Raw genomic sequence first — 26,740 nt, forward strand, 5'->3', positions numbered from 1 at the left:
CAGGGAGGCAGGCAGAGCAAAACAATGGGTGAAATAAAGTGAGAAAAAAAAGTAAAACCAGGACACTCACCGTCAGCTGGGCTGTCCCCACAACACTCAACCCATGAGACGGGACAAGACACGATTTTAACACTATTTATCTTTAATCTTTAATGCTGAATTATATGAAAAGTTTGAGCAATAAACTTTATTTCCTACATTATGATGATTTTTCTGCACCAGTTTATGGTGATTTTTTTAAATTTATGTATAGAGAAACACAAAATTCAGATGGCTTTCAGCTTCTGTGTTCCAGCAGGTTTTCTGCTCACGTTCAAAACGTTCTGCACATTCAGAATCTCTCCCACATAGGCTATCTGTGTTCTCTGACATGTCTTAGAAAAAAGTCATAATATTACAAGACTAACGTCATTATTTAAAGAGAAGTCTACCTGCCCTTTACTCTGCTGTGCATTATGTTATTGATCCGCTGGTAGGAACGTTACCCCCTTCAGACCGATTGACCAAAGCATTTTGGGACTGTATGTTCCATGTGAAACTGAAAATAAAATCATACCACAAATCCACACACATGTTAACTTCAGCACCTCTTACAAATTGCAGCTCACAGTCCCAAACAGAGCAAGGCAGCGCTTCAGTTTTTAGATGTTTATGTTGCAAAACTCTACCAGTTACGTTACCCTTCTTCACATCTGTCTGGACTCACAGCTCGAACGGTTCAGTTGATTACTATCAGGGCATACACCAGTGTCACATCAGCTGGCCAGAGTTGATTAGCTCTTCAAGTATGCATTTGTATTTCACTGCTTGAGAAAATTAACATGTGGCTTGGCAGCATGTGAAAAATGTCAAATGCGTGAACCATGCGAGACACCTTTTTACCTGACAAGAAAAATCGTCACAATTTAATCTCGCAAGATCTCGTAGCACGAGATCTCATCACACCCCTAATCCGTAGTTATATTCCAATAATATATTATATATTATTCTGAAAAAGGCCATTCTGCATAATGAGTACTTACACTTTTGGTACTTAGTCGCATTGCTACTTATATTTAAGTAAAAGACCTGAGTACTTCCTCCTCCGCTGGTGACAATATGATGGAAATATTTTTGTCCACAGTTGCATCACAACAGACTATAAAAGCTGAAATGTAATTATTTCTGCAAATTTAATTTGAATACTCTCAGAGGATTTTCAGTTTCAGTTTAGGGTCTCTATTCCATGTGATATCCATTATTAAAATTAAAAATCAAACGCAGCCTTTAAGGACAGACAGTATGAACAGACAAATATGACTGCAGCTATAGTAAAGTTTCTGACATTTATAATGCACACCACACAAAACCCCAACTGCCACTCCAGTGTTCCTTTTACAAAGCAATGACAAATACACAACTCTTTACAGCATATCACATTTGTTGTGAGAAGCATCAGTCAACTTGGCACACACCGAATGCAGAATTGTCAATATGAATATTGTCTAGTGTAGATATATAGTCATGTCAAATCTGGCCTCTGGCAAAGGGGAGAAATACAGTTTTTACATGACAGCCAGTAGAGATTTATTTATAGGGATGATGACAGTGTTGTGTTTTTTCACTTGCCAGAAGTACTGAGTAGAATGCTTACCTCCTGAAACCCAACAATACAAAAAAGCAGTATGATTATAGTTATCTGTTCATTTATTTGTCCATTTTCATCGAGCCAAATCAAAGGTTCCCAGTGGACCAAATCTGGCCCACAGGCCTCTTTTTGGGGACCTCTCTTCTAAAGTACTGACTGTTTAGACTGTTCATCCATCCATCGTCAACCGCTTATCCTACGTACAGGGTCGCGGGGGGCTGGAGCCAATCCCAGCTGACATCGGGCGCAAGGCGGGGTACACCCTGGACAGGTCGCCAGTCCATCAAAGGGCCACACATAGACGAACAACCACTCACGCTCACGCTCACACTCACACTCACACCTAAGGATTTAGGGTAACCAATCAACCTAGGCTGCATGTCTTTGGATGGTAGGAGGTGGTTAAGTCTTTCAATTTCTCTCCTCACAACACTGGGTGGTGATGGGGCAGTGGATAAGACACATGCCTTTTGTGTGAGAGACCTGGGTTCAATTCCCCACTGTGACACATACACATCCCTGAGCAAGACACTTAACCTCTATTAGCTCCAGAAGCGTGCGACCTCAGACATACTTAGCAATTGTAAGTCGCTTTGGATAAAAGCGTCAGCTAAATGTAAATGTTAATAGTTTGTAATCTGCCATTTTCACTCTCCTCATTCTTTGCGTCTTTGTCTGCAAATTGAAATGTTAATGGAGTAGAGCATAGTGCAAGGTTAAATTTACTCTTCTGTAGCTTTTATATTCAGTTTTTTTAGGCATTACTCTATTCCTCGGTATAACTTCTAAGTAATTATAGATGTGCAACAAAGATGGAAACACTGAAGCTTCCATTATGGTGACACACAAGAGCTGCTCTCATCTCTTTCCCTCTCTTTCTCATTTGTCTTCTTGTTTTCTCTCTTTCACTTGATCTCTCTCTGCCCCTCACATTCTCCCCTCTCAATCTATCCTCCCCCGTGGGTTAATTATAGTGTGTGCGGAGGGCAGGGGCTGGTTTGTTTTCTGTCATCTCTGGGGATTGTCTAATGCGACAGAGATGTGCCACTCTACTCTAATGGGCCAGTGAAGCTCTAGCTATGCTTGTGGCGTTAGTTGTACTCCAGCATCTTTCTCTAATGATGAAAACTGGCTTTGTCTGATCTTCTGGTTAGCCTGAAGATTCCCTCCTCAGAGGACATGTCAGCTAGGCTAATAGCTTTAGAGGAGGAGAGAGGATCGCTTAGCTTTAACCAAAAGTGATCCAGAATTAAGGAGAGCACAACAAGCTAAGTTTGTTCCAATAGCATGGACAGTCTGTGTTTGTCTTTACAAATGCCTGGTGGTCTTGTTTATTGTTTTCTTTTTGTGTTAGTTGTACAAATGCATACCCTCTACTATCCTTCTGTATTAGCCTGTTGCTACTTTGATTAATAACAACGAGTGGGCATGTGCTGCGTTTGCCTGTGGTACACCCACATTCAGTGCGGCAGCAAACGCAAACTCTGTTTAATTACAGGGTGTGATTTTCCAGCTTTCCTGCTGCAAAACTTTATGACTTTCTTTCATATACTGTCTATAATCCATGCACAATGCTGACTAGATTTGAGATGAGGGTGGCAGTCTGCTGTTTGACTGTTTACTGCATGCAGTACCAGACTCCTGCTACAGTTAGTGATATCTTTCTTGCTTCCGCTGCAGCGAGGACGCTATATATCAGTAGAGCTGTTACTCAGCTGCATATTGCATCATGGTCGATCCACTAAATGATGAAGAACAATTTTTTTTTTGGTCTGAAATTACGAGGCCAGTTGCAGTCAAGCACATCCTTGCGTTGTTGTGTTAGGATTGTAAAATCTCTTGACTAATGTAAGGCACATCAAACAAGGGCCTGCATCTTGTGAGGTTGCTGTTTCTTTGAACTGTGACATGGTGTTGTGCTGTGTTTAGGTGGATGGTGCCATTAATTGAAGGTCTCCAGGGGCTATTTTATTTTACATTTACAGTTACATTTTAGGTATTTAGCTGATGGCCATAAACAGTTGTACAAGCTGGCAATGGGGAAAAAAGCACAACTATCATAACAACAACCAGATAGTAGAAACAAAGAAGGTATCTCTACATGCATAGAATATTCATGAAATTATCAATAATGTAGAAGTTCTAGGCATACAGTCCAAACTGATTTTTTTTCTTTTACTTTTATGGCAAGATCAGGTGCAAGTATCACTATTTTCACACTCTTTGTAAAAGCATGTGTTTTTTTCCCTCCCCATCAATGTTTTAAAATGACTGTGTGTTTTCCTCCAGGATGTGAACTTGACCCACATGTCTGAAAATTAGCTTTTTTAAAATCTTGGGTGGATTTAGAGGCACCAAGGTGTGAGGTAAAATGTGAAAGAACTTTGAGGAGAGGAGGTGTGCATTATATGTGTGGAGAGAGAGAAGCAAACCAGAGTATAGTGGTGTGTGTGTGTGTGTGTGTGTGTGTGTGTGTGTGTAATAGGTAAGCAGTGGACCCTAATCCCCTGCTATGAGTGCCTGTACCCCCTGGGGAGTGACAGATTGTGGTTAGTGACAGAAAGGAGAAATGGAGGAGGAGAGAGAAGATTGAGAGGGGAGAGAGAATGATTTAGGGAGAGTTACCGTAAGAGAAGAGAAATGTTTGACCGCCTGTGGTGCGTAAGATTGTCTTATGTTGATGACTTCATCCCAAAGAGTCACCTCAGGTGTTGATGTCTTTTTACGCTGGGTGTTGATTCAAACATCCATATCTTTTCTGCTTCTTTTTTTTCACACAAATTTTTACCGCTCCAGCGCTTGCTATTTTCATACAGGTTTTTGTTGCACAAGCAAGCAACAAGTGTCTTGAAGTTCCCATTATTCAGGGGGAACAAAGTCACAAGAAAATCTGGGACAAGCTGATGCTCAGTCCACACTGTTAGTATTTTTATTGGTCCCCGTGCGTCTGTGGAAAATAGCTTCAACATTTATTGTTTCTATAATGCCAGTAAGTTCTTCTCTTTGATAGATGATGCTTGCAGTGCCTCTAAGTCTCTCCCTCAATCACAGACTCCTCTCAGAGACAGAGAGAGGAGTGGAGAAAGAGCTGACCCCTCTGTGTATAGAGGAGTTGATGTGTGAAACTCCCAGCTGATTCACTCTGAGAGGCTTGCATGTGTAATTGTCTGCGACACACCAGGCAGTAAGAAAAACTTCCGGAGGGGTGTCTTTGAAGAGCACCTTTGGTTGCATCAAACCGAAAAACTATGATTGAGAGTTATTTTTGAATATGAATAAGCACACCACAGGACCACCACTTCAATAGATCTGAATAAAAAAATATCAGCTGCAGCTCACTAATGCAGAGCCAGAACAAAAGCCTGTACCAGTCCTTGATGGCCTAATGTACTGTGGATTTTTGCAGATTGTTATACATATCATTAGCCTTTTCTATTTCCCTCTGACTCCCTCCACTCATTCTCTCTCCTCCAAACAGAGTCGACTGTGTTCTTCCCTGAACAGATCCACTCAGTGGAGGAAGATGTTGGAGAGCTTTTCATCCCGGTGCACCGCAGTGGAGACATCAGCCAGGAGCTCATGGTGGTCTGCTACACACAGCAGGGTATGGACTAGTCTTTTTTCACCTCATCTAACCTGTTTAACCTCAGCATACCCTGCCTGTCTGCCTGCTCAATTTATCACCACATATGCTGTATTCATATAGAGAGTTGAATTTTTTGAGGTATAGATGAAAAATTATTTCAATTATTTTATGTTTCTCAGAATGTTACTCAAATTATAGCAGTATCAGACAACACTTATACCACTAGTTTTGTTCACATTTGGATCACAGAATGTGCCTTTAAATCTGGTATCTATCTGTGTGGTGGAGCGTCAGGCGTATCTATCTTTGACAATGCCAGTGAAGTCTGTTTAGTCAATGCACTGGAAGAGATGCAGTTCACACCACATTTGCATATTTTCAAGTAAAAAGTAGCAGCATAACCTCAGTAGTGTCACAATTAGCTGTTAGCCGGTGCCTGTTCCAAGTTTTACAGTAGCTTATTCAAATCATTAACACGCTTCCGTACAACTTCTACAACAGCTCCAGCGTCTTTGTGATAATTTAAATTACTTTCATTTACTTTCTTTTTTGTAGCTGACAGTGTGTGAAAAAGTTACAGATTCTAGCCTGTATATTCTCCTCATGCAGTTAAATGCCATGCAGTTAATTTAGAGAAAGCATGAAGGGATAATGCATACACTGATTAGCCTAATGAAGGCGCTATTGTTAAATGTCAAAAGGCTTTAGTGGCTAAACCACGGATTTGAGTTTGAGAAATCCTGTAGTTTTCTGTGTGGGGGTGGTCTGTTCCCATTGTGTTCTGCCATTAAAACTAATCCACTGACTCACGTGATGGGCTTGCAATAATTAAAGGTCAAACTTTCGCAAGCCATAATATCTAAGTTGACAGTCTAATTTTTTTAAACTGAAAGGGAAAATACATCTTATTATATATGCTTCAGATGCAGTGGATCCATTATAGGAAAACAAACTGTACCTGAAGCTGTAAGTGTAAGATGCGGCCTTGAACAATTGTTTTCTGATGCCTTTTATAAATACGATATGTTTTAATTATGATATTCTAAATATGGGATTAACTCCTGTCGCTGTTCTCACCTCTCCTTTTGCTGGTCCCTGTGAAGGCTCTGCCTCAGGGACAATTCCCACCACCGTCCTGTCATACTCTGACTACATCTCGCGTCCGGAGGAGCACACCAGCATCCTTCGCTTTGACAAGGGTGAGAGGGAGAAGCGGTGTCGCGTCGTGATCATCGACGACTCTCTGTACGAGGGAGAAGAGAGCTTCAATGTCAGTCTGTCACTGCCTGTCGGGGGGCGTCTGGGAATGCACTACCCTACCACAAAGGTCATCATCTTGGAAGATATGGATGATGGTAAGGCATGCTGATGCTGTGCTGCTAATATATATGTGTGTGTATGTCTGTCAGTAATTGGATTCTGTGCTTGCTCAGGTACTGACATCCCCATGTTTCTTTTTCAATGATCTTTCCAAGCAAGCTATAATAGCTTTATAGAAAAAAAACTTTCAAATCAAGCTCTGGTTAAACACTTTTCCCTTTGAATGTGATGTACCCAAATTACACGGTTGAGAGGTCGTTGGGAACTTTGCAAAACGTGTTTTGTCTCCAAAGAGAGGCTGAGAGAGGGATTTAATTTATTTCTGCTTGGTGGGTGTGTGCAGAGCTTTAAGATTAAACAACCCATGCATATGGGCATATACAGGTGCATGTAAACACAGTGTGTGGGTGTGAATTCATAGTGCTTTAATTTGTGGTGTTTTGAATTGTCATCAGCCTTTATATCACAAAAAAATTCTCTTAATAAAGCTTCTTCACAGACGTAATGAATGTTGAGATATGCAGCTTGAGAGAGTTGGAAACACCCACAGCTGTAAAATGGAATCAAACTCCCATCTCGTTGTCATTCACACAGGTTTTAATTACAGTCGAGGCACACCGGAGTCCAGTGGGACTACATTATCACACATGTCCCTTGTCTGCTTTCATCCTGTTTCAGCATTGTATGGACAAAGTAAATTACCTTGTCTGAAAGGGAAAGAGAATAATGCATAGAGGATCTATCTGGGGAGGGTCAAGCCTGCTGGGAAATACCTGTTTCAATCTACAGGCGTGCTCCACCATCTCAATATTCTGCATTGATTTACTTTATAGACTTAGAGAGATTGAATGTCTCTGCTCAATGTTTTTTTGTTAATGCCATGCTGTAGATTGTTGCAGCAAAAGTCATACTTTCCCCACCCCCTAGAGACGAGACAGCACTGGGTCATATATCAGCAATGTAACAAAGGGGTTGACTTTACATCATCAGTGCCATATAGATTTTCTTTCCTGTCCACATGTACTGTACACTGTAGCTCTCACTGTACAGGCGTATAAGCTCACTCACACATATGGCTACTAACTAGGGAAATGTGAACTGTAAAAAGGACCATGGTTTCTTGTTTTTAAGTAATTTAATAAGACTCAAAGCACCACCATGCTAACCAATATTTATTGTCTTGAGAAAGATATACCAACAAATCAAAAAGATGTAATTGGCCTGCGTCTAGTCCATTTTGTAATACGTGGGCCGAGGTGTATGTCCAGGTCAAATCGTAGAAAAATGAAGACTTCCTTCAGAGACATTTGACTATTTTTCATAGAAGACTCTCAGTGTTCCCTTTAAGTAGCTCTTTCATTTTGTCTTAAATTGTTTGTATCAGAAAAAATAGTGTCAGAGACTTGTCATGCTTGTCATGCCAGACTGCAGCCTGATAAAAACAAAACAAAAAAACCCAATGATAACTTACAACTGAGAACTCATTTAGGGACGCAAACATTTGTGCCAAATTGAATGTGTGTGTGTGTGTGTGTGTGTGTGTGTGTGTGTGTGTATTGTGAATGGAGGCATCTGGGGGCTAGTTAACGAGAAACCTGACACACTGTCTGATTGTTAGTAAATTGTCAGAAGACTTCAGTCGTGGTGCCGAGTTCAAAGGAATGGAAATGTGTTTGTAGAAGCCCAACCCCAGTGAGAGATGATGTGTCATTTTTAGCCTCCCGGAGGATAATACACCGTCTGACAGTGCTCTAATACTTGCACCCAGGCAGTCAAACTGCAACCTCCTTCACTTCAGCACAAATTCAACCCGCCACGGAAAATAGCGAAACAAGAGTTAGGCCGATCTGTGTGATGTGGCGGCCTGCGTCTGCTATGCATGTGCTTTATGTGTGTGTTTGTGTGTGTCTGCGCACGCCAAGTTAATGTTAGACCTCAAATTCTGCATCAAAGGTAGAACTCAAAGGTAAAGTGTGACTGCTAGTGCTCTCTCTGTAGCCCAATTTTTCCTTACCCCAGGTCAAAGTCAAGTTCAGTCTGCTGTTCTCCTTCCATCTATTTCTCCACTAGCAGCACTCTCTCTCCTCTCTCTCACCCAGACACACACTTTCTCTCACTTTAGCTGAAAAAAAAAAGCCCAGGGGTGTCTGCTAGATTTAGTACTTTATCAGATTAAACTCTACAGTACCTGTCTCCCTGAGTGTTGCGCTCCGCATGGCTGCACATTCGGACTCAAAGTGCGTATTGTCATCTCCTTGTACCCTGCCAAGGAGAGAGGACACTCAGGCTCTCTCAGTCGGGTGCATATGGCCACAGCTGAGTTTGTAGAATTGTAGATTAGCTCAGAGTACTTCTTGGAAACCCAGTCCTTCATTTCATTATTAGGGGAGCCTTACAGTTGGTCACACTCCCGAAGCAGCCTCATTGCTGGTTGGATAGAAATATGTGTGTGTGTGTGTGTGTGTGTGTGTGTGTTTGGGGGGCGGGTGCTCATTCTTAAACCAAATTATTTAAATTATAAATCCTTCTATTATGCAAACATGCCATCTTTCACCGCATGTCCTCCATTAGCATACAAGGAGCACATTGTGGCAAGCCCTTCTCTCCAAATTCCTTCAATTATTTTCTCCCTACATTTTGCCTCCTGTTACAAGCAGCATACAAACTGTATTTAAAAATGAAAAGAAAATGATGGGCAAATATTTGCACATTAGCATCTAGTGAAACCAGATACAAAGTGACCCAAGAAAGGTGGCAAAAAAATACATTTTACCCATGCATGAAAAGATTGCCACGATATCACCACGTATTAGATTGTAGTTTCCAGCCTTCTGGGCCAGAAGTGAAGTGAGGTCTACTTGCAAACACCTTGTGACAGGTTGCATATGTAAATTAGTCAAGCCAATTAGTTGTTAAAGGCCCGGAGATCTGACCAGTATTTCACAATAAAAAGCAAGGATTAGAGAAAACTATAAACATGATGTATATAGCTGAATTATATTTTTTCCTACCTTAATCATTGCGTGATCCCTTATATGTATGAGTTTTAACCCTGAGGACCAATGAGAAGTTTATAAAATAAAGAAATTCCCCTCGGGTTCATAGGTTTCATTTACAGACAATTTTGTAGGATCTTATTAGTCATTTCCATCTAAAAGCAGACGGGTCCTTCTTCAGAGGACAGCTGGGAATGCTCTATAAACTGTATTTAAAGGCACAGTGAAATACACAAATGGCTACAGACACCCTACACATAGTAATTATGACAATTTGACTTTACATTATTCCCAGCCCTCACACACACTTGCTAAACCACAGGCACTTGCTGGCCCCACAGGGGAGAGAGGATGCAGTTCTCACTCATCACTCAACTCCCTCTTGTGTTGTCAAGAATTTCTTGTCCCCAGGCACTTTCGGGACATGTGTGAATGCAGACATTTTTATTAACACTCAAGCATAAAAGGTTTGTGCCAGACTACTTGTGCCAGACTGCTTCCATAGTGTTTACAGATATGCTACATGTTTTCCGCTACTATTGTTGACACATGTATTAACGCAATAATAATCATCCACAAAAACACACTCACCAGCTCCCGCACTGTTACTCTGAGTTTTTAGCTAATGTTTCTTATCCATGTGTTTTTCCCACCTACACAATCTGTATTTTTTTCCTTTAACTCTTCTATTTGCATTACCAGCCACCTCTATATTTGTTAGGTGAAGCCGTGTGTGTGGGAGGAAAATGTAAGCAAGTAAGACAGATAGACTGATGGAGAGAAAGGAAGCTGGCTGCACTTGATGTGTGATACTCGCTGGATATTAATTGACCAGGGCTATCACTTATTCAGTCAAATTTAGAGTTAAAAGTTGACGACAGTAAATTTTCGCATTCTCTTAGTTATGTACACTTGGCATAGCTTTTATTATCTGTCCCAGTTATATAATATGTTAAAATAAATATATATACCGGTGTGTGTGTGTGTGTGTGTGTGCATTTATATATCTATATCTATATATACATATATATATATATATCTATATCTATATATACATATATATATATATATATATATATATATATATATATCAGTAAAGTAATATTCAGGTTGAAAAATATATCTGGACTGCTTAAGTGTTTGATCATGACACAAAAAAACTGATAATACTAGTGCTATTTTTGGATTATATGCTAGAATATAAGAAAGGAGCCGAGTGAGAGAGAGTGGCAGCTTAAAACAGTGGCAGAAGAACTTTTTATTCTGTCAGTTTTTTGGACTTGACAGGGGGGTTTGTGAGAAATGAAGCTGTCAAATACACATTGGACTGCCTCCACTTTGTTGCCTCAGGAAACAATGCCAGTTCAAACAAGCCTTTGAGCAGTCTAGGGGGCCTCTCTCTCTCTTTCTGTCTCTCCACCTCACTATAACACATTCAGAGAAAGAGACACACACGCACACACAAACACACACAGAGGCCTTATTTTTCAGTGCTAACTGCATCCTTTTTGTTGTTGAAAGTACTTAGTAGTTTCTGTCAGAAGAATAGTAACAATGAGGTGGGATAAAAGGCCAGGAGAGGTTGAAGGGTCACGCTTCCCTGTAGTTTAACTTCAGACTAATGGGCTGTCGCTGTTTGACCTCTGTGTCCAGCCGCTGGTTTTACAAATGAATCATGTCAGACTGCGGGTGGCTGCTGACAGGTTGTGTTACCACAGGTGAACGCAAAAGGAGAGATGACATGTAACATTAACAGTAAACAAAAAGTAAAGTAACAAAGTTGCAACTGTAAACCCTGCTACAAAGGTGGGTCAGATGAGGTTGAAGGCCATTAAACAGAATTTGTCCTTGGCCTTAAACCTCATTGTAGCAGGGTTCATAGTCGCAACTTTGTTACTTTACTTTTTGTTTACTGTTAATGTTACTTGTCAGGCACAAAAGTATCAATCAGCAGTTTGAGTTAAGTTTCAAAGCAACATGAGACAACTAGCAGAGTACTAGAAAGACCATATCACTTACGCCCATATGTGCACTGATGAATAAAAGCTCCAAAAGTTAACAGGTTTGTAAAACAGTCAGAAAATGCATGGAAGGATGTCACACACAGTAAAAATGCATCAAATATAACAAGGAAACAGGAAAATTATGAACCTACGGGGCAGAATAAATAAGATTGTATAAAAATAAACAAATACTGGTCATTTAATTATTTCCTTTTGGCGTTTTTTGCTTTCCAGCTCCAGTTTTTTACTTTGGAGAGGTAGAGTATCATGTAGATGAGAGTGATGGATATGTTGAGATCAAAGTGTGGAGGACAGGCACTGATCTGTCCAAGACTGGCACCGTAACCGTCCGCTCTCGCAAGGCCGAGCCTGTCTCTGCGGAAGGTAAGCTCCCAGTCATATAGCCAAGCTTATTTCTTGCAATTGTTTGGAAATTATTGGATTTACCAATAAAATCATCTGCCTGGATTCTGTTTGTCTGCTCAATGTCTTATCACTGTCATTATTTCCAAACCTTCGTCCGCCACTCTGTCCTTCCTGCAGCCGGTATTGACTACGTTGGCATCAGTCGTAACCTGGACTTTGCCCCGGGCGTCAGCATGCAGACATTCAGGGTCACAATTCTGGATGACATGGGACAGCCAGAGCTGGAGGGGACTGAGAGCTTTGACCTTGTCCTACGTATGCCAGTGAATGGCATCCTGGGAGAACCTGGGAAAACTGCAGTCTTTATCAATGACTCAGTGTCTGACTGTGAGTGATTTGATTTACTTTCATCTAGAACATGTTACTGTATCTTTTCACACCTTTAGCATTCTTCCATGTTTTAAATTTATTTGTTTTTTATCCACGGGCCCCAGAGGATGAATCCTACTGAATATAGTGATCCCCTGACGTTTCACCCTGCTAAACCAGCAGATTCACATTTTTTGCTTTTAGCAAAATGTCTTGACAATTACTGGATGAAGATATCCATGGTGCTGAGGAGATGATTATTACTGAGTTTGATGACCCTCTGAATGTTCTTCTGGTGTCACCAGCAGCTTCCACTTCATCCTGTAGAAATATATCATTGACTCAATGGATTGATGCAACATTTTGTATCCCTGTCCCCCTCAGGATGAATTGTAATAACTTTGGTGATCTTTGACTTTTCATCTAGCACTTGTCAAAATGTCAATGTGTCCAATCCTTTGGTTGTTTATGGTTTATGACAAAGCGTTAAACTAAGGTGAATGTGAGCATTGTCATTGGGACCATGTTAGCATACTGACTAAACATTAGTATTTAGCTCAAAGCACGAGTGTACCAAAGTACAGCCTCTGAGAGCTGCTAGCATGGCTGTAGATTTCATGGCTGTAGGTTTTCCCCTGGGCTATAATTAAACTATTCATTAATATGTTAGATTAATTGCATCTTTTTGTGCCAAATGGGCTACAAATAACTTTTATTGTTATTAGTGATTATAACTAATGTCTAATAAAGAATTGAAAAAACTATATGAAAGCACTTCACTTCACACTTCGCTGATTTAGCCTACTAAACATAACATAACAATTAATTTGTCACTTTTCTTTTACTGTGTAATCATAATTTCACAACATTGATTACTGATATTCAGTCATAAAAAAAACATGCAGCTACATTATTTGATTATTTGTCATACCTGATGATTGAACTATTCAGTGCCAAAGGTCCAGTTCCGTGAGCCGGTGTACACTGGAGAGGAGAGTGAGGGTCAGATCACAGCGACAGTGTACCGCAGTGGAGACATCAGACACAAATCAACTGTTCGCTGTTACACCCGTCAGGGCTCTGCACAGGTCGCCACAGACTTTGATGAGCGATCCAACACAGATGCATCTGTAATCACTTTCTTACCAGGTACTTTAGTAATCACACAAATACATCACACATGTTTTCTCTCAATTTGTTTTAAATTTATCATGTGTCTTAAGAGTTGACACATTTTAATTAAATAAACAGCTCTAAGAATTACAGGTTTTTTTTGTCACACTTTTTTTGCTAAATCAACAGCGCCTAGCAGACATTGCAAGGGGCTTGCAAGTTTCTACACATTACCTACTGTGCTGTCATTTTCAGTATTTTTTTAGTAATTTATTTTTTTTACAAAATTTCTGCAAACTGCTCCAAAAAACTCTGGAAGAATTGAACAAAGGGGAAAGTTAAGGTGTTATATGCTGTAAAAAGAAAAAAAAAGAATTATTGTTGGATTTATTCTATCCTTCTTTCCACCTCAAATTTTTTGACATCCTGTCATCCCAATCTTGCTGTGCACTCTAGGCGAGGCGGAGAAACCATGTACCCTGTCACTGGTTGATGACACGTTGTATGAGGAAGGAGAAGAGCTGCGGTTGGTCTTAGGGAACCCGAAGAGCGACTCTCAGTTTGGCGCATCAGTGGGAGCTCTGAATGAGACCCTGGTGAAAATCAAGGACACAGCTGACAGTAAGTGAGATGAAGAGGGGGAGAGACAGAGGTGGAGGAAAGACAGGAATTAAATATATGGTCAAATAAAGAAAGTTGTTAATCCAGTAATTTTTATTATCTGAATAGTTATATGGTTCCGGCTGATGAATATGGAACATACTGTAAATGCACCTGAATACATATGGTTTCCATTTATAATTGTCATCAGCAGTGATCAGCAGGGTTTATGTCCATAATCCAACAATGTGTTAGCATTTTATTAGACACTGAGCAGTCATACATACTCGCACATACATACATACTCGCCTCAAACATATATACATACTCAACTTGCGCATGCATACATACTTAACCTCGCGCATATATACATACTCACCTTGCGCATACATACATACTTAACCTTGCGCATATATACCTTGCACATTCATAAATACTCACTTCGTGCACACATACTTCAAATGACTATGAGTATGTATTTATGTGCAAGCGAGTTTGTATGTATGTGCAAGCGAAGTATTCAATTTTGGCCTAGGTGGCTTCTCATAATATTTTTCTCCCTTTCTGTGCTTTAGAACCCATCATCCGTTTTTTTGAAACCAAGTTCAGTGTTAGTGAACCGAAGGAAGCCGGCTCAGTGGCAACTTTGAGGATCCCTGTGGTACGAGTGGGTGACACATCAAAAGTGTCAGTGGTCCGCGTTCACACTAAAGATGGGTCAGCTATCTCAGGAGAGGACTACTACCCCTTGTCACAAGGTAAACCTAACACACATGCTCTAATGACCCTCATGGTTAAACTTACACTGTGGCATTCAATCTGCTAAACTAAACAGCATGCAACAGTAATGTGGCTTGGACAAATAATGATACACACTTGATGTTCATAAGAGTTTACTAACTAGAGGAATAGGGAATGAATGGAAACCAGTGGAAGCATCCAAAATTCTAAAACTATGAGCAGCATGGTATGCAAAAGTTAATATGATTTGTACAAAATAGGCCAAATTATTCATGCATGTCCACATATACCACATAAAATAACTCCAAAACCTTTAAAGGACCACTAATGGTCAAACACTCCACATGATACATTACCTTTGTTCTTACTGGCCACTCAGCTTTTATTGCAGTGAACCTTTCTTAGCTTAATTAAGGCTTGAAATATCTATATGAATCCTTTCGGTCTATTCGAATGTCACCTACCTACACACCGTTCAAATAGTGCAAATTTCTCTGCAGTTCTGAATTAGACAGCGTTGAATTTCTCATATTGCACAGTATTTTCTCAGTGCAGCACATTTCTAATGCAAAGCTCTATTACTCACCTTGTAAAGAGATGGACCACCTTAAGCATTATGCAAATAGAAACCCGCAATGCTTTTTAGCTAAGTGATATATTCCTGTGAAGCAATAAAACATGAACTGGACTAACCTGTGAGACTTTTCATTTTTTGGTGGAAAACTAAATTCAGCTAAAAAAAGAGAAACTTGAGCTAGATGTCACCTGTCTAATGTTATCGCCAACAAAAGTTCCCATTAACCATTGATGCTTATTGTGCTGTACTGTGTGTTGTATATACAGAATATACAGTTAATCAGCTACATTTAAACCTGCTTTGCCTGTTATTCATTTGTGTATATGCGTGTGTCCCCAGAGATTGAGTTCAAAGAGGGAGATAAGGAGCATGTGGTGCAGGTGGAGGTGCTTTTTGATGGAGTCAGAGAGATGAGGGAAGCCTTTACTCTCCACCTGAAGCCTGATGAAAACATGGTGGCTGAAACTCAGGTCAGGAATGTGTTCATGCCATGCCTAGCCGTCACACAAAATCCAGAGACAGTTACGGAATTTAAGCTTAATGAAAAAGTAAAGACATGGAAAACCTCTTTTATCTTTTGTGATTTAACCCATATATATCCAGGTCAGTTCCTCTGAGATCAGGGATCTCTTTTACAAGAGTGTCCAGCAGCACTTTGCTGTAGTTGAAGTCGAAAGAACGATGAAAACATTTCACAATAAATAATAGATTATCTACAAAAACACAACAGTGAGCAGAAAAAAGACGCAGGGTGAGACAAAATGAAAGAGAGGGGTAAAAAGGGAGAGTCAGCCATAAGATTGTAAACAAATCCAGCTCTGTGATGAGTTTAATAATTTCGTTGATTGTAATTTACGGTGTCTTGCTTCACACAACAGCACTGTTTCAGCAGTTCTATGTAGTCTTAAACCTCTTTTTCTGGAACAGGTAACTAAAGTGATAGTTTACATCGAGGAGACCAACAGCATGGCTGACGTCACCTTCCCCTCCCTGCCTCATGTTGTATCGCTGCTCCATTACGACGATGTCGCCAGGACACCAGACAACCTCCACCCACCAGCTGGCTACCCAGTCATCTGTGTCACAGTGAGTCAAACTGAAATAATATTCAGGGAGACAAGTGGCCTTTGAGATATCTTTGGAATATAATTGAATTGCTCGTTCTACAAGAACAGTCCACTCAAACACCTGGTAAACTGTAACTTTAAAAACTACATGTGTAGGCTTTTTCTGTAATGAGGTAGCAGCACCTAATCAGTACCCACATCCTCTGGGAGTGGAGGGCACATTGTTATCCCTCAGGATCCATACTTTTCTTCAGCCAAAGTTAAACTGTCCTTCCGGAGTTGGCCGGTCTGTCCTTAAAAGTCACATTACACAGTTTAGTAGGTCACAGTCCTCATGCTTTCCGGCACAGGAGAATGATTTCCACACTTGAACACTGGCTAAGTGAGACACTTCAATGGATTTTCGTGATGCGTTAAGACATTTGCTTCTCAGGTGACTGCTGTGTGTGTGTGTTTGTTTTCCCTGCGTTGTGGTCAGGTAGACCAAATGAAGTAGTCTTGTCAAAATTGAGATGTTGAGTGCTGCATCAGGAGGTTTAGTGTCAACAGGTTTAAAGGGATACACTTCAAAGCTTACCCCTCCATGTCACATTCCTATCTTTCTAAATGGATATATAAAACATTTTAAGAACTTAAATATAAAACATTACACACTCAAACATCTGGATTTCCCTGGCAACCGTCACTGACTTGTTTGTATTATGTACCTCTCTCTCCTTTTGTCCTCTGGCATCTGCTGTATCTATTTCCCATCTCTCTGCTGTCACTGCCCACCCCCCCACTCACCCACCCACTCCTGCTATATTCCATCCTCCAGGCTTGCAACACAAAATACCCAGACTATGACAAGACGGGCTCTATCTGTGTCAGCGAGCACATCAACAACACCTTGACCCACTACCGCTGGCTCATCAGTGCCCCAGCTGGCCCCGATGGCGTCACCAGTCCCATGAGGGAGGTGGACTTTGACACCTTCTTCACATCCTCCAAGATGATCACATTGGACTCCGTATACTTCCAGGCAGGCTCCAGGGTGCAGTGTGCTGCTAGGGCCGTTAATTCTAACGGGGATGAGGGTTTAGAGCTCAGCAGCCCCATCATCACTATCAGCCGGGAGGAAGGTGAGGACAGTATAATGGACATCCATTTACTGTACATGTCTTATGTGGCCAGTTCTCTAGAGGAGGAATTAAACAGGGCTTTGGCCCCATGTTACAAAGAGCAACAAAAAGGCATTGTTCTCCAAGGATCATGAATGTTGGGTAATAGTGCTTTTGCATTTTTTAATATATACAGTATCTCACAAAAGTGAGTACACCCCCCACATTTTTGTTATATCTCTTTATATCTTTTCATGTGACAACACTGAAGAAATTACACTTTGCTACAATGTAAAGAAATGAGTGTACAGCTTGTATAACAGTGTAAATTTGTTGTACCCTCAAAATAACACATCACACAGCCAACAAAAGTGAGTACACCCCTAAGTGAAAATGTCCAAACTGGGCCCAATATTTTGTGTGGCCACCATTATTTTCCAGCACTGCCTTAACCCTCTTGGACATGGAGTTCACCAGAGCTTCACAGCTTGCCACTGGAGTCCTCTTGTGTTGTTGATGTTAGAGACCTTGTGCACCTCCACCTTCCATTTGAGGATTCCCCACAGATGCTCAGTAGGGTTTAAGGCCCCATCCACACTACTCCGTTTTAGAGAGAACTAAAACGAATACGATCCCCGTCCACACCAGCATTTTAGCTGCGTTTTGGAGTTCACCGTCTACATTAAAATGACTGAAAACGCACAGCTAGGGCCCGTTCAGGTACACTGGGCATCCGCGTGCCAGTGTAAACATGAAGCAGATGGTCTATCCTGTAGTTATAGAAGATTTGGCGAAAGAATAAATAAATGGTGACATAGTAAGACAACTAAGAGAAAAATGAAAACAAGAAACAGTCACGCGCACACTAAAAAGCAACACAGCACAGCCACGAGAGCTGGAATAATAACAGTTAATTTAAATAAGTAACTGAAAGAAAAGCATCAGGAATAATTCTACCAGGGACAACCTAAATTTATTTGTGTGTGTTTGTATGTGTGTGTGTACATGTGTGTGCGCATAAGCCTGTTAAAGAATGTAGTTGTTAGTGAGAGTGGGACGCCACGACTGTGCCACACCTACCTCAGCAACAGGCAGGCAAGAACCCCAGTAGCCCCAGTAGTTCGCGCAGCGAACAACCAAAACGCCCAAATGCCACGCATTCATCAACATCAATGCACAAGTGACGAGCCCAACGTGCGCACTGCGCGAGCACGGCTACACCCAATTCCCGGCAGCCCCCTGCGAATCCCGCGTGCGAGGCCGGGCAAACGAGAGAGAGCGAGCGCAAGAACACGACAGCGAAAGCCAGCGGAGAGAAACACCAGCAGCAAGTCCCAGCCCGGCAGGAAACGCGCCGTGCAGGTCACCGTGCACCCGCCAATAAAAGTTCGCCTCCCCCCAACCGCCGGAAATACTAAGGCCGCCCGCGCCAGCTGACATCCCCCATGCATAGCATGCCCCCAGGCCGCCGTGCAACACCAGCCAAACCAGCAACGAGGCAAAATCAACTGGCTCAGCTGCATGCCACCACCAACCCACCCACCCGTCAAGGGCCGAGAACTCCAGGCGCAAGCCCAGAATAAACCGGAGCACAGCCCTGCCCCGCACCCACACTGCACATCCCGAAAACTAACTTTATACTTCAGTATCCAGCGGGGTCCAACAACTGGCTGACAGAAGACGGAAGCATGGATCCGAGGTCAACGAAGCAAACCAGGGACGCAAACTGGTCCCTCCAAGCCAACGAGGAAATGCCTCCCCCTGACTCCAATGCACAAACTAAATGAGCCAGCAGCCATCCAGAGACCCTGCACAGGGAAAAGGCACAATGCATCAAGATGCATCGTCAATCGCCCTACAATCCCACCGCAGCCCTCCAAACCGCAACCAGATCAACCCACGCAGTGCCCAGAGACCCCCACCACCAGAAGCCAGGGCACCCCGCGACCTCCCAAAGCGCAAAGGACCCCAGACCGCATGTCCCGGGGGAAGCTGTACCCCGCCCCGAGGAAGAACAGCAGAAAGCCGTGCCGGGAAGCTCCCCGCCGCCAGGGAGTGATAACGCAGGAGAACCAGGCCAACAGTCCCCCAGCCCAGCCAGAGGCATCCCTCCCCAGAGTGCAGGCAGAGCCAGCAGCCCCCGAGGCCGATCTCATCCCTGGATGGGGGCCCAGCCCCCCCAGTCAAGCACCCTCAAGGAGGAGCACCAAAACCTACCCCGACAACACCGGCAATGTGCCCCAGAGACTCCCGAATGCCCCCACTGTGAGAGAGCCGGCAGGGGGAAGCAGCGGGAGCCCCACCCCTGCCGAAGAGGGCCCAGGCGAGGAGAGGAGACAACGGGCCCCCAGGCCCAGGGACACACCACCCGCCCAGAAATGAGCAAAAGCCAGAAGTCCGCATCCCCAGATCCCTAGGTCCAGAGCAGGCCCCCACGCCAGGGGAGTCACGCCCCCCCCCCCAGGGTAGTTGTGACACAGGCACCCCACAAGTGTCAGGTAGTGGAGCCTCCCATCGTGCCCCTCCCACCCCCCAAGCCCTCTGTGTCTAATGTGTAATTAAAATTGAGGGGCGGCCGGTAGGGAAGGAAGAAGGGCGAGGCCACAATAAAGCAGCCCCACCCACCAAACGCCCTGCAGCCTGCCTGCCCCCCAGAGTCCTAAGGGTGTATGTAGTGAGACATGACCAAAGGGGGGAAGGTGAAGGAGTCAGTCATTCCTGACTGGCCCCATCATTCAGTCCTGTCCCCCACCCCCCTAAGCAAGAGGACGCCAGGTCCCTCCAGCCCAGGGCTTATAGCAAGAGCTATAGAGAAAATTGGCTGGACTCTCTATGCCGTTCTATGTCTGACTTTCTGCCTGTTGCTGCTTGACACGGCTTCCGTCAAAAATAGACTGGCAGTGAATGTTGAACTTTACCTAAAAACTTAAATAAAAAGAAATAAAATACGCAAATCGAATCGTAATCGCAATATTTGGCAGAAAAATCGCAATAAGATTTTTCCCAAAATTGTTCAGCCCTAGTAGCAAAGTGTCATTTCTTCAGTGTTGTCACATGAAAAGATATAATCAAAAATTAACAAAAATGTGGGAGGTGTACTCACTTTTGTGAGATACTGTATATTACTTTCTATTCTATTTTGTTTCTATTACTGTATCTGAATTAAATGGTAAAAAGAGGTGGAGTACAGATCCTTTACTTAAGTAAAAGTAACAATATCAAAATTTAAAAATACTCCATTACAAGTAAAAGGCCTGCATTCAAAATGTTACTCGATTAAAGCATGTAAGTATTATAAGAAAAATGTACTTTAAGTATCAAAAGTAAATGTACTCAATGCAGAAAATAATCCCATGTGAGTGTTATAGTATTAAATATCATTATATTGGATTATTTTTACTCAAGCATTAATATGTAAGTAGAATTTTACTGTCTAGTGCTAATGGTATTATTATAGGTATTCATCATTTTATGTACTGTTAGCTTAATCTGTAATGATGTATTATATTTAATAAGATCACCATATGTTTTGTATTTAAAATATTAATCTGCAAAAAACTGCATTATTTTCATTGCTTACAACATCCCCAATAGACCGTAATCCACTGCCACTACAAGCTGTGTGCTATGAGAAAGGGCTGTCATTCTTTTCTCAAATGAAAAAAATAAAAACTTGCCCTTTTGCTGTTGCTATGTTATCACTTAGGCTGCGCTCATTCCACCTACACATCCTGAATGCAACAAGTTTAGGCACACTCTCTCAGGGTGGTCGCAAGGTATTCTTAGAATTGTAGAAATCATTGCCTGACTCAGCAACAGTTACGGCAGGTTAGGAGAAAGAAATGTATTTAACTATGTAAAAATATCTTACAGTGGATTTAGCACCTTAGTTAGATGTAGACACAATCATAGCCATGCGGTTTGTCTTTTTTCCTCCAAAGTGTTGCAGTCCGTCCTTGTGTTCAGAATCTCTCCTCTTTGCTCCTCTGTCATATGAAGGTATGTGTCAACCACGTAAGATGGGGACTGTTGGCGCTGAGCCCTTCTCTGCCAAGCTACGCTACACTGGAGCAGACGACCCAAAACACCCCAACCTCATCAAAGTGACTGTCACCATGCCTCACATAGATGGTAGGTAGGAGCTGGAGGCAGGACTCGTACCTCAGATGAAGTGAAGTGTAATGTAGTGTGTGTAATATTCACGTCTGGGGATCCTCAGGAGCGTGACAGCCAGAATATAGATCTTGCCAGGTTATGTCGAACCCCGCTGTAGAAACCCTCCAGCACACCTTACTTTACATTCCCTTCTTGATTTTTAATCAGTTTCCTTCTGCCTCGTCTCCCCGAGGTTTCCCTCTTCTCTTTTTTTCTGTTGCTCCCCTGCTTTGCTTTTCATCACTTTTCCCGTCTTTGCTCAACTATTTCTTTCCTCTTAAGTTTTTGAAATAATAATTTCTTCAGAACACGTATCAAAGATAGTTGGACACAGTCAGAATCGTCTCTTTTTGCCTCGCAGGCATGCTTCCAGTAATCTCCACTCGACCTCTCATGAACTTTGAACTGACTCTCAGTCCCGACGGAACCCGGGTCGGAAACCACCGCTGCTCCAACTTGCTTGACTACAAGGAGGTCACCACAGGTCATGGCTTCATCACCGTTTCGACACGCAGCACTGAAAGTATGGGAGACACGGCGGCCTATCAGTTCAGCAACTCTCTGCGGGGGAACAGCACATTGCGCTTCTACAGGAACCTCAACCTGGAGGCCTGTCTCTGGGAGTTCACCAGTTACTACCACATGTCTGAACTGCTCACTGACTGCGGAGGCACCATAGGGACTGATGGACAGGTGTGTGTTTGTGTTTCTGTGTTTGTGTCTGCATTTGTCCACAAGGTATACATTCCAATCTACGGTTTGTATGCACATCTGTTTGACTATTAGCCTTTGTGTGTGTGTGTGTGTGTCCGTGTCCACCTGTGTGTGTTTCTGTCTGTATGTTCAGTCTATTTACAGCCTTCTGAATGAGAAGGTTGCACAGACAGAACAGCACCAAATCTGTTTGCCTGCATTTTACGTCTCATTCACTGCATGTTTGTGTGTATGTGTGTGCAAGCACGCTTGCCAGCTCTGTACCTCAGCAAGTGACTGACAACCTTTACTGTGCGTGCACACATATGCACACGGAAACATACAAAGTGCTGCCAACCTGTCAGCCATTCCTTTAATGCTTACCGCTGCTATCAACATGGAGCTTTAAATCTAAGATTAACAGAAAATCTGTGAAGTCATGACAGGAAAGTCACTTCTTTGATATCTTGACTACACCTACAGCCTGTTTCAGGAAATCTTCTACCTATCAGGTAGCTTTGCTCATTTTTTGTACTTGCTTGGTGGGATGTCAGTTGAGCACACCAAGAAGTGCAGTTAAATTTTTGCATTATGGCCGGCGGTCAATTAGATAAAAAAACTTCCAGCAGCTAATTGCTGTTGTTGCATCATTGCGGCAGATGTTGAAGTTGTTATTTGTGTAGTATACTGCACAGAGCTGCAGTATACTCATGTTTCTTGTTATTGTGGATTAGGAGACTGACTCTTGCTCCTTTGCTCATGTCCTGTTGCTCTTTTGTGTTCCTCCAGCCTTTGATCTGTGAGCTTCTTGTTGCTGATCAGACTGCTGAGTGTGTGTGGCAGTTTTGTGTGTCTGTATTTGAGTAAGAAAGAGATGAAGAGAGAGAGTGAGTGAGTGTGTGAGAGAGAGAGAGAGAGAGAGAGAGAGAGAGAGAAGGAGATGAAGTCAGAAATGAATTTGCTTGTCTCCCCACATAGGTACACATGATGCCCGTCATCCACAAGACCTCAAGTCCACTTCATTAAGGGAGATCACTGTCACACTGTCACTTGGGTTATGTTTTTTTTTCTTCCAAGAAGTGCCAAAAAGAAAAAAAAGAAGCAGTCAGAACCTTGCATCTGCACCAGGGTGCATGAATCTAAAGAAAGTTTTTTCACAGAAAATTCACAGAAAGAATTTAATAATTCAGCTACCTCTGAAGAACAAAAGATTATCAGCATTTTATTCCTGGTTTTAGACGACAGCTTTGTATTTTGGTTTACATAAGTGCTGAGTTATTTTCTTTGTCTGGGGAGTACATGTACTAATTGAAAGGGTGAACGCACAAAAACAGAAAAGACCGTGAATCGCACAGTGAACATTCTTAACTATCTTTATTCTGGTCCAGTCAGTATCAGTTTATTTAATGAGGTTATTGTAATGAAATCATGACTTTGTAAAACCCTAAAGCTGAGGTAGTTTGTCTCTCAGCTGTCATTTAATTTCTCATTTGGATCCTGATTCAGCAATTTCACAACTTACTCTACTGAGACTTCATAGACACTGTGGTGGATTGGGTAGATATTTTTAAGCAGTGCGTGCAGTGAATTAGAGATCTTTGGTGGAGAATCTCATTGTTTGCAAAGATATTTTACCAGACTCTTAATGAAGTGGCACTTTGTGTCCAAATTTTATTTTAGAAATAAGATTGGATGTCACAAAATATGTACTGAGGTGATGATAGATGGTTAATCAGAGAAGTACCAAAAACATCTACTGCCAAAAAGCTTTTCTTCATTTCTCTTGTCATTTGATCTCCTGCACGGTATTCAGTTTGGTAATTGACTATGCAAATTGAAAGTGTTATTACTTCAAGTCAAACAAAGATAATGTGGTGCATTTTCAATCAGTTTCTAAGACAAAATCAGGCTTTGTCAAACTTGTGTGGGCATGCAGTTCAAATCTTTCAAGTCACACAAAGTTATTGAGTTGAGTGGTGGTGAGCAGAGACACCTAGTGGCTGCCTTTATGGATAAGATTACATGTTTACATGGTCTTAAATTATATAGAATATTATTCAGAAAAGGGTGTTTGGTAGAACTGTGACAAAAACTGTAACAAAATAAAAGTAAATGTAATCATTGTTTTCCAAAGTTTGTAATTGCATTAGATTTTAGAGATTATACATGTGCATCAATAATATTTAACAAGAATAATCAAGTTTGTAAATACTTGGAAAACTTAAACAAGAAAACCAAGATGGGAAAGAACAATAGAAGCCTGTATCACTGCCCACTGTGGGATACTTTTCTGCATCTTTGACAACACCGAGTAGGAGTGAAAGAGTTCAAGCACCTTGTGGAGGAGAACAATGTGTTCATCTGCTACATCTACTCAGTGCTTATTATAGCAGATTGACCTGCAATCACCCCTTTATCTGAAAGGATAATACAGTTGTTGTCATACAGTACATGTTGAGAAGTACTTGCTTACAGTGTGCCTCATCAATGATGAATTTTACTATTGTTTCTGAAAGTCCTAGTTCTTCACTCATCACTGATTGAAACATCCTTACAGGTGCTTAACCTGGTCCAGTCCTATGTGACCCTGCGTGTGCCTCTTTACGTCTCCTATGTGTTCCACTCCCCCGTGGGAACCGGTGGCTGGCAGCACTTTGACCTACAGTCAGAGCTGCGCCTCACTTTTGTGTACGACACGGCCATTCTCTGGAAGGACGGCATCGGCAGCCCCCCGCAGGCCGAGCTACAGGGTAAGTTCCAAAGACTGTGAGAACATTACAGTTTGTGTTTCTGGATTCAGTGTCATCCAAATCGAAAACAGTTTTAGTAGAATCCGATGTGTTTGTGTGTGTTTTTGCCAGGTGCGTTGTATCCAACCAGCATGCGTATCAATGACCAGGGACGTTTGGTAGTAAACTTCCGCACCAAGGCTCGGTTCAGGGGTCTCTTTATAGAGTCTCATTCTGGAGGCAGAATAAAAACAGCAGGTGAGACTGACAGATAATTGTAACTATATCAGTTTTACTATTCCTGAGTAGTCAGCATCACCATCCTTGAAGCTACACAAACATTGCTTTATTGATTAATTTAATGGCCATCGTATTTCAATCACTCCTCCATTATGAACTTCTCTTCTTGTCATTATCCATTACAAAGCAACCTCCATGTCATCCATGGTGATGAGTGTGGACAACCCTGGCCTGACCTTTAACCTCACCTTAGTGAGGAGTGAGCCCACCTACAACCAGCCAGTCCAGCAGTGGACCTTCACGTCTGACTTTGCGGTAAGTATGACTGGAATTTGTTTGTGCCCTGGTGCACGACATTAAACATCCGCTGTATAAATCTGTATGCTCGAGTAGATAAAGACTATCTGTCCCTTCTGCTCTGTACAGGTGAGAGACTACTCCGGGACCTACACAGTGAAGCTGATCCCATGTACAACAGCACAGAATATGGAATACACTGTTCCACCCGTCTGCAGTCCAAGAGAACCAGTCACATTCGATCTAGACATCAGATTCCAGCAAGTAAGGCAGTCTTAGTTTGTACCTTAAGATCCAAAAGTGGCATGTTTCTTTGTTATGGGAAGGATTTTCCTTCTTTCTGTCACTCTGTCACTGGCTCGCTCTCTCCGTTATGATGTCCTTCTTTAGGTGAGCGACCCAGTTGCATTGGAATTCAGCCTGAACACTCAGATGTTCCTGCTGTCCAAGAGGAGCTTATGGCTTTCTGATGGCTCCATGGGTTTCGGTCAAGAGAGCGACGTAGCCTTTTCTGAGGGTAAGTCTATTACTAGGTTTAACGAAGTAATCTGTGCAGTGTAGATTTAAAAGCCTATGCTCGCGCTTAGAGATGTTTTTATTCTATAAGCTACAGGTGGAATTTGCTTTACATTTACATCCGTCAATTTTGCAAAGCTGTCAGGTTTTTAGATTGATTTTCTACCTTTCAGTTAGACATTGGATTGAGTTCATGTCCGCTCAGGATTTGCTTGACCTACTGTAGCTAATCCCTCACAGTGAAAATTAAATCATCTTTTTGTTTTATTAAAAGTTATGTTGTTGCATGGTATTTAAAAGATCTGAGATTTGAGCTGAAAAGCATTGAATTCACAGTCGGAAATTAACACCTGGGATACAACCAATACATCATGGTTTTCAGCTGATACGATCTACGGCCGTGTGATGGTGGACCCGGTGCAAAATCTGGGAGACTCCTTCTTCTGTAGCATAGAGAAGGTGTTCCTCTGCACTGGTGCTGACGGATATGTACCAAAGTACAACCCAACCAAGTTTGAATTTGGATGCCTGGCTGACTCCCCATCATTGCTATACAGATTCAAGATTCTTGTGAGTATAATAAGGTTTTTAATGTTGCAATTTTAGTATCCAGAGAGATGCAAAATAACATTATACAACAAAAAA

The 26,740-nt window shown here is 42.1% G+C and overlaps 1 protein-coding gene across 1 annotated transcript in view; it reads left to right on the top strand.

Annotated features, from left to right (window-relative positions):
- frem2a (FRAS1 related extracellular matrix 2a) overlaps window positions 1–26,740 on the top strand; it is a 73,802-nt gene that overhangs the window by 43,718 nt on the left and 3,344 nt on the right. Inside the window, exons 5-22 of the mRNA XM_046040803.1 lie at window positions 5,106–5,231; window positions 6,317–6,568; window positions 11,767–11,916; window positions 12,076–12,285; window positions 13,219–13,416; window positions 13,837–14,001; window positions 14,556–14,738; window positions 15,638–15,768; window positions 16,226–16,384; window positions 17,183–17,486; window positions 21,465–21,596; window positions 21,982–22,313; window positions 24,871–25,063; window positions 25,175–25,282; window positions 25,470–25,597; window positions 25,709–25,843; window positions 25,970–26,096; window positions 26,478–26,665. Of these exons, the coding sequence (XP_045896759.1) occupies window positions 5,106–5,231; window positions 6,317–6,568; window positions 11,767–11,916; window positions 12,076–12,285; window positions 13,219–13,416; window positions 13,837–14,001; window positions 14,556–14,738; window positions 15,638–15,768; window positions 16,226–16,384; window positions 17,183–17,486; window positions 21,465–21,596; window positions 21,982–22,313; window positions 24,871–25,063; window positions 25,175–25,282; window positions 25,470–25,597; window positions 25,709–25,843; window positions 25,970–26,096; window positions 26,478–26,665 (3,221 nt within the window). The remainder of the gene's footprint in view (window positions 1–5,105; window positions 5,232–6,316; window positions 6,569–11,766; window positions 11,917–12,075; window positions 12,286–13,218; window positions 13,417–13,836; window positions 14,002–14,555; window positions 14,739–15,637; window positions 15,769–16,225; window positions 16,385–17,182; window positions 17,487–21,464; window positions 21,597–21,981; window positions 22,314–24,870; window positions 25,064–25,174; window positions 25,283–25,469; window positions 25,598–25,708; window positions 25,844–25,969; window positions 26,097–26,477; window positions 26,666–26,740) is intronic.

This window comes from Micropterus dolomieu, linkage group LG23, assembly GCF_021292245.1.
Source record: "Micropterus dolomieu isolate WLL.071019.BEF.003 ecotype Adirondacks linkage group LG23, ASM2129224v1, whole genome shotgun sequence".
NCBI lineage: Eukaryota > Metazoa > Chordata > Actinopteri > Centrarchiformes > Centrarchidae > Micropterus > Micropterus dolomieu.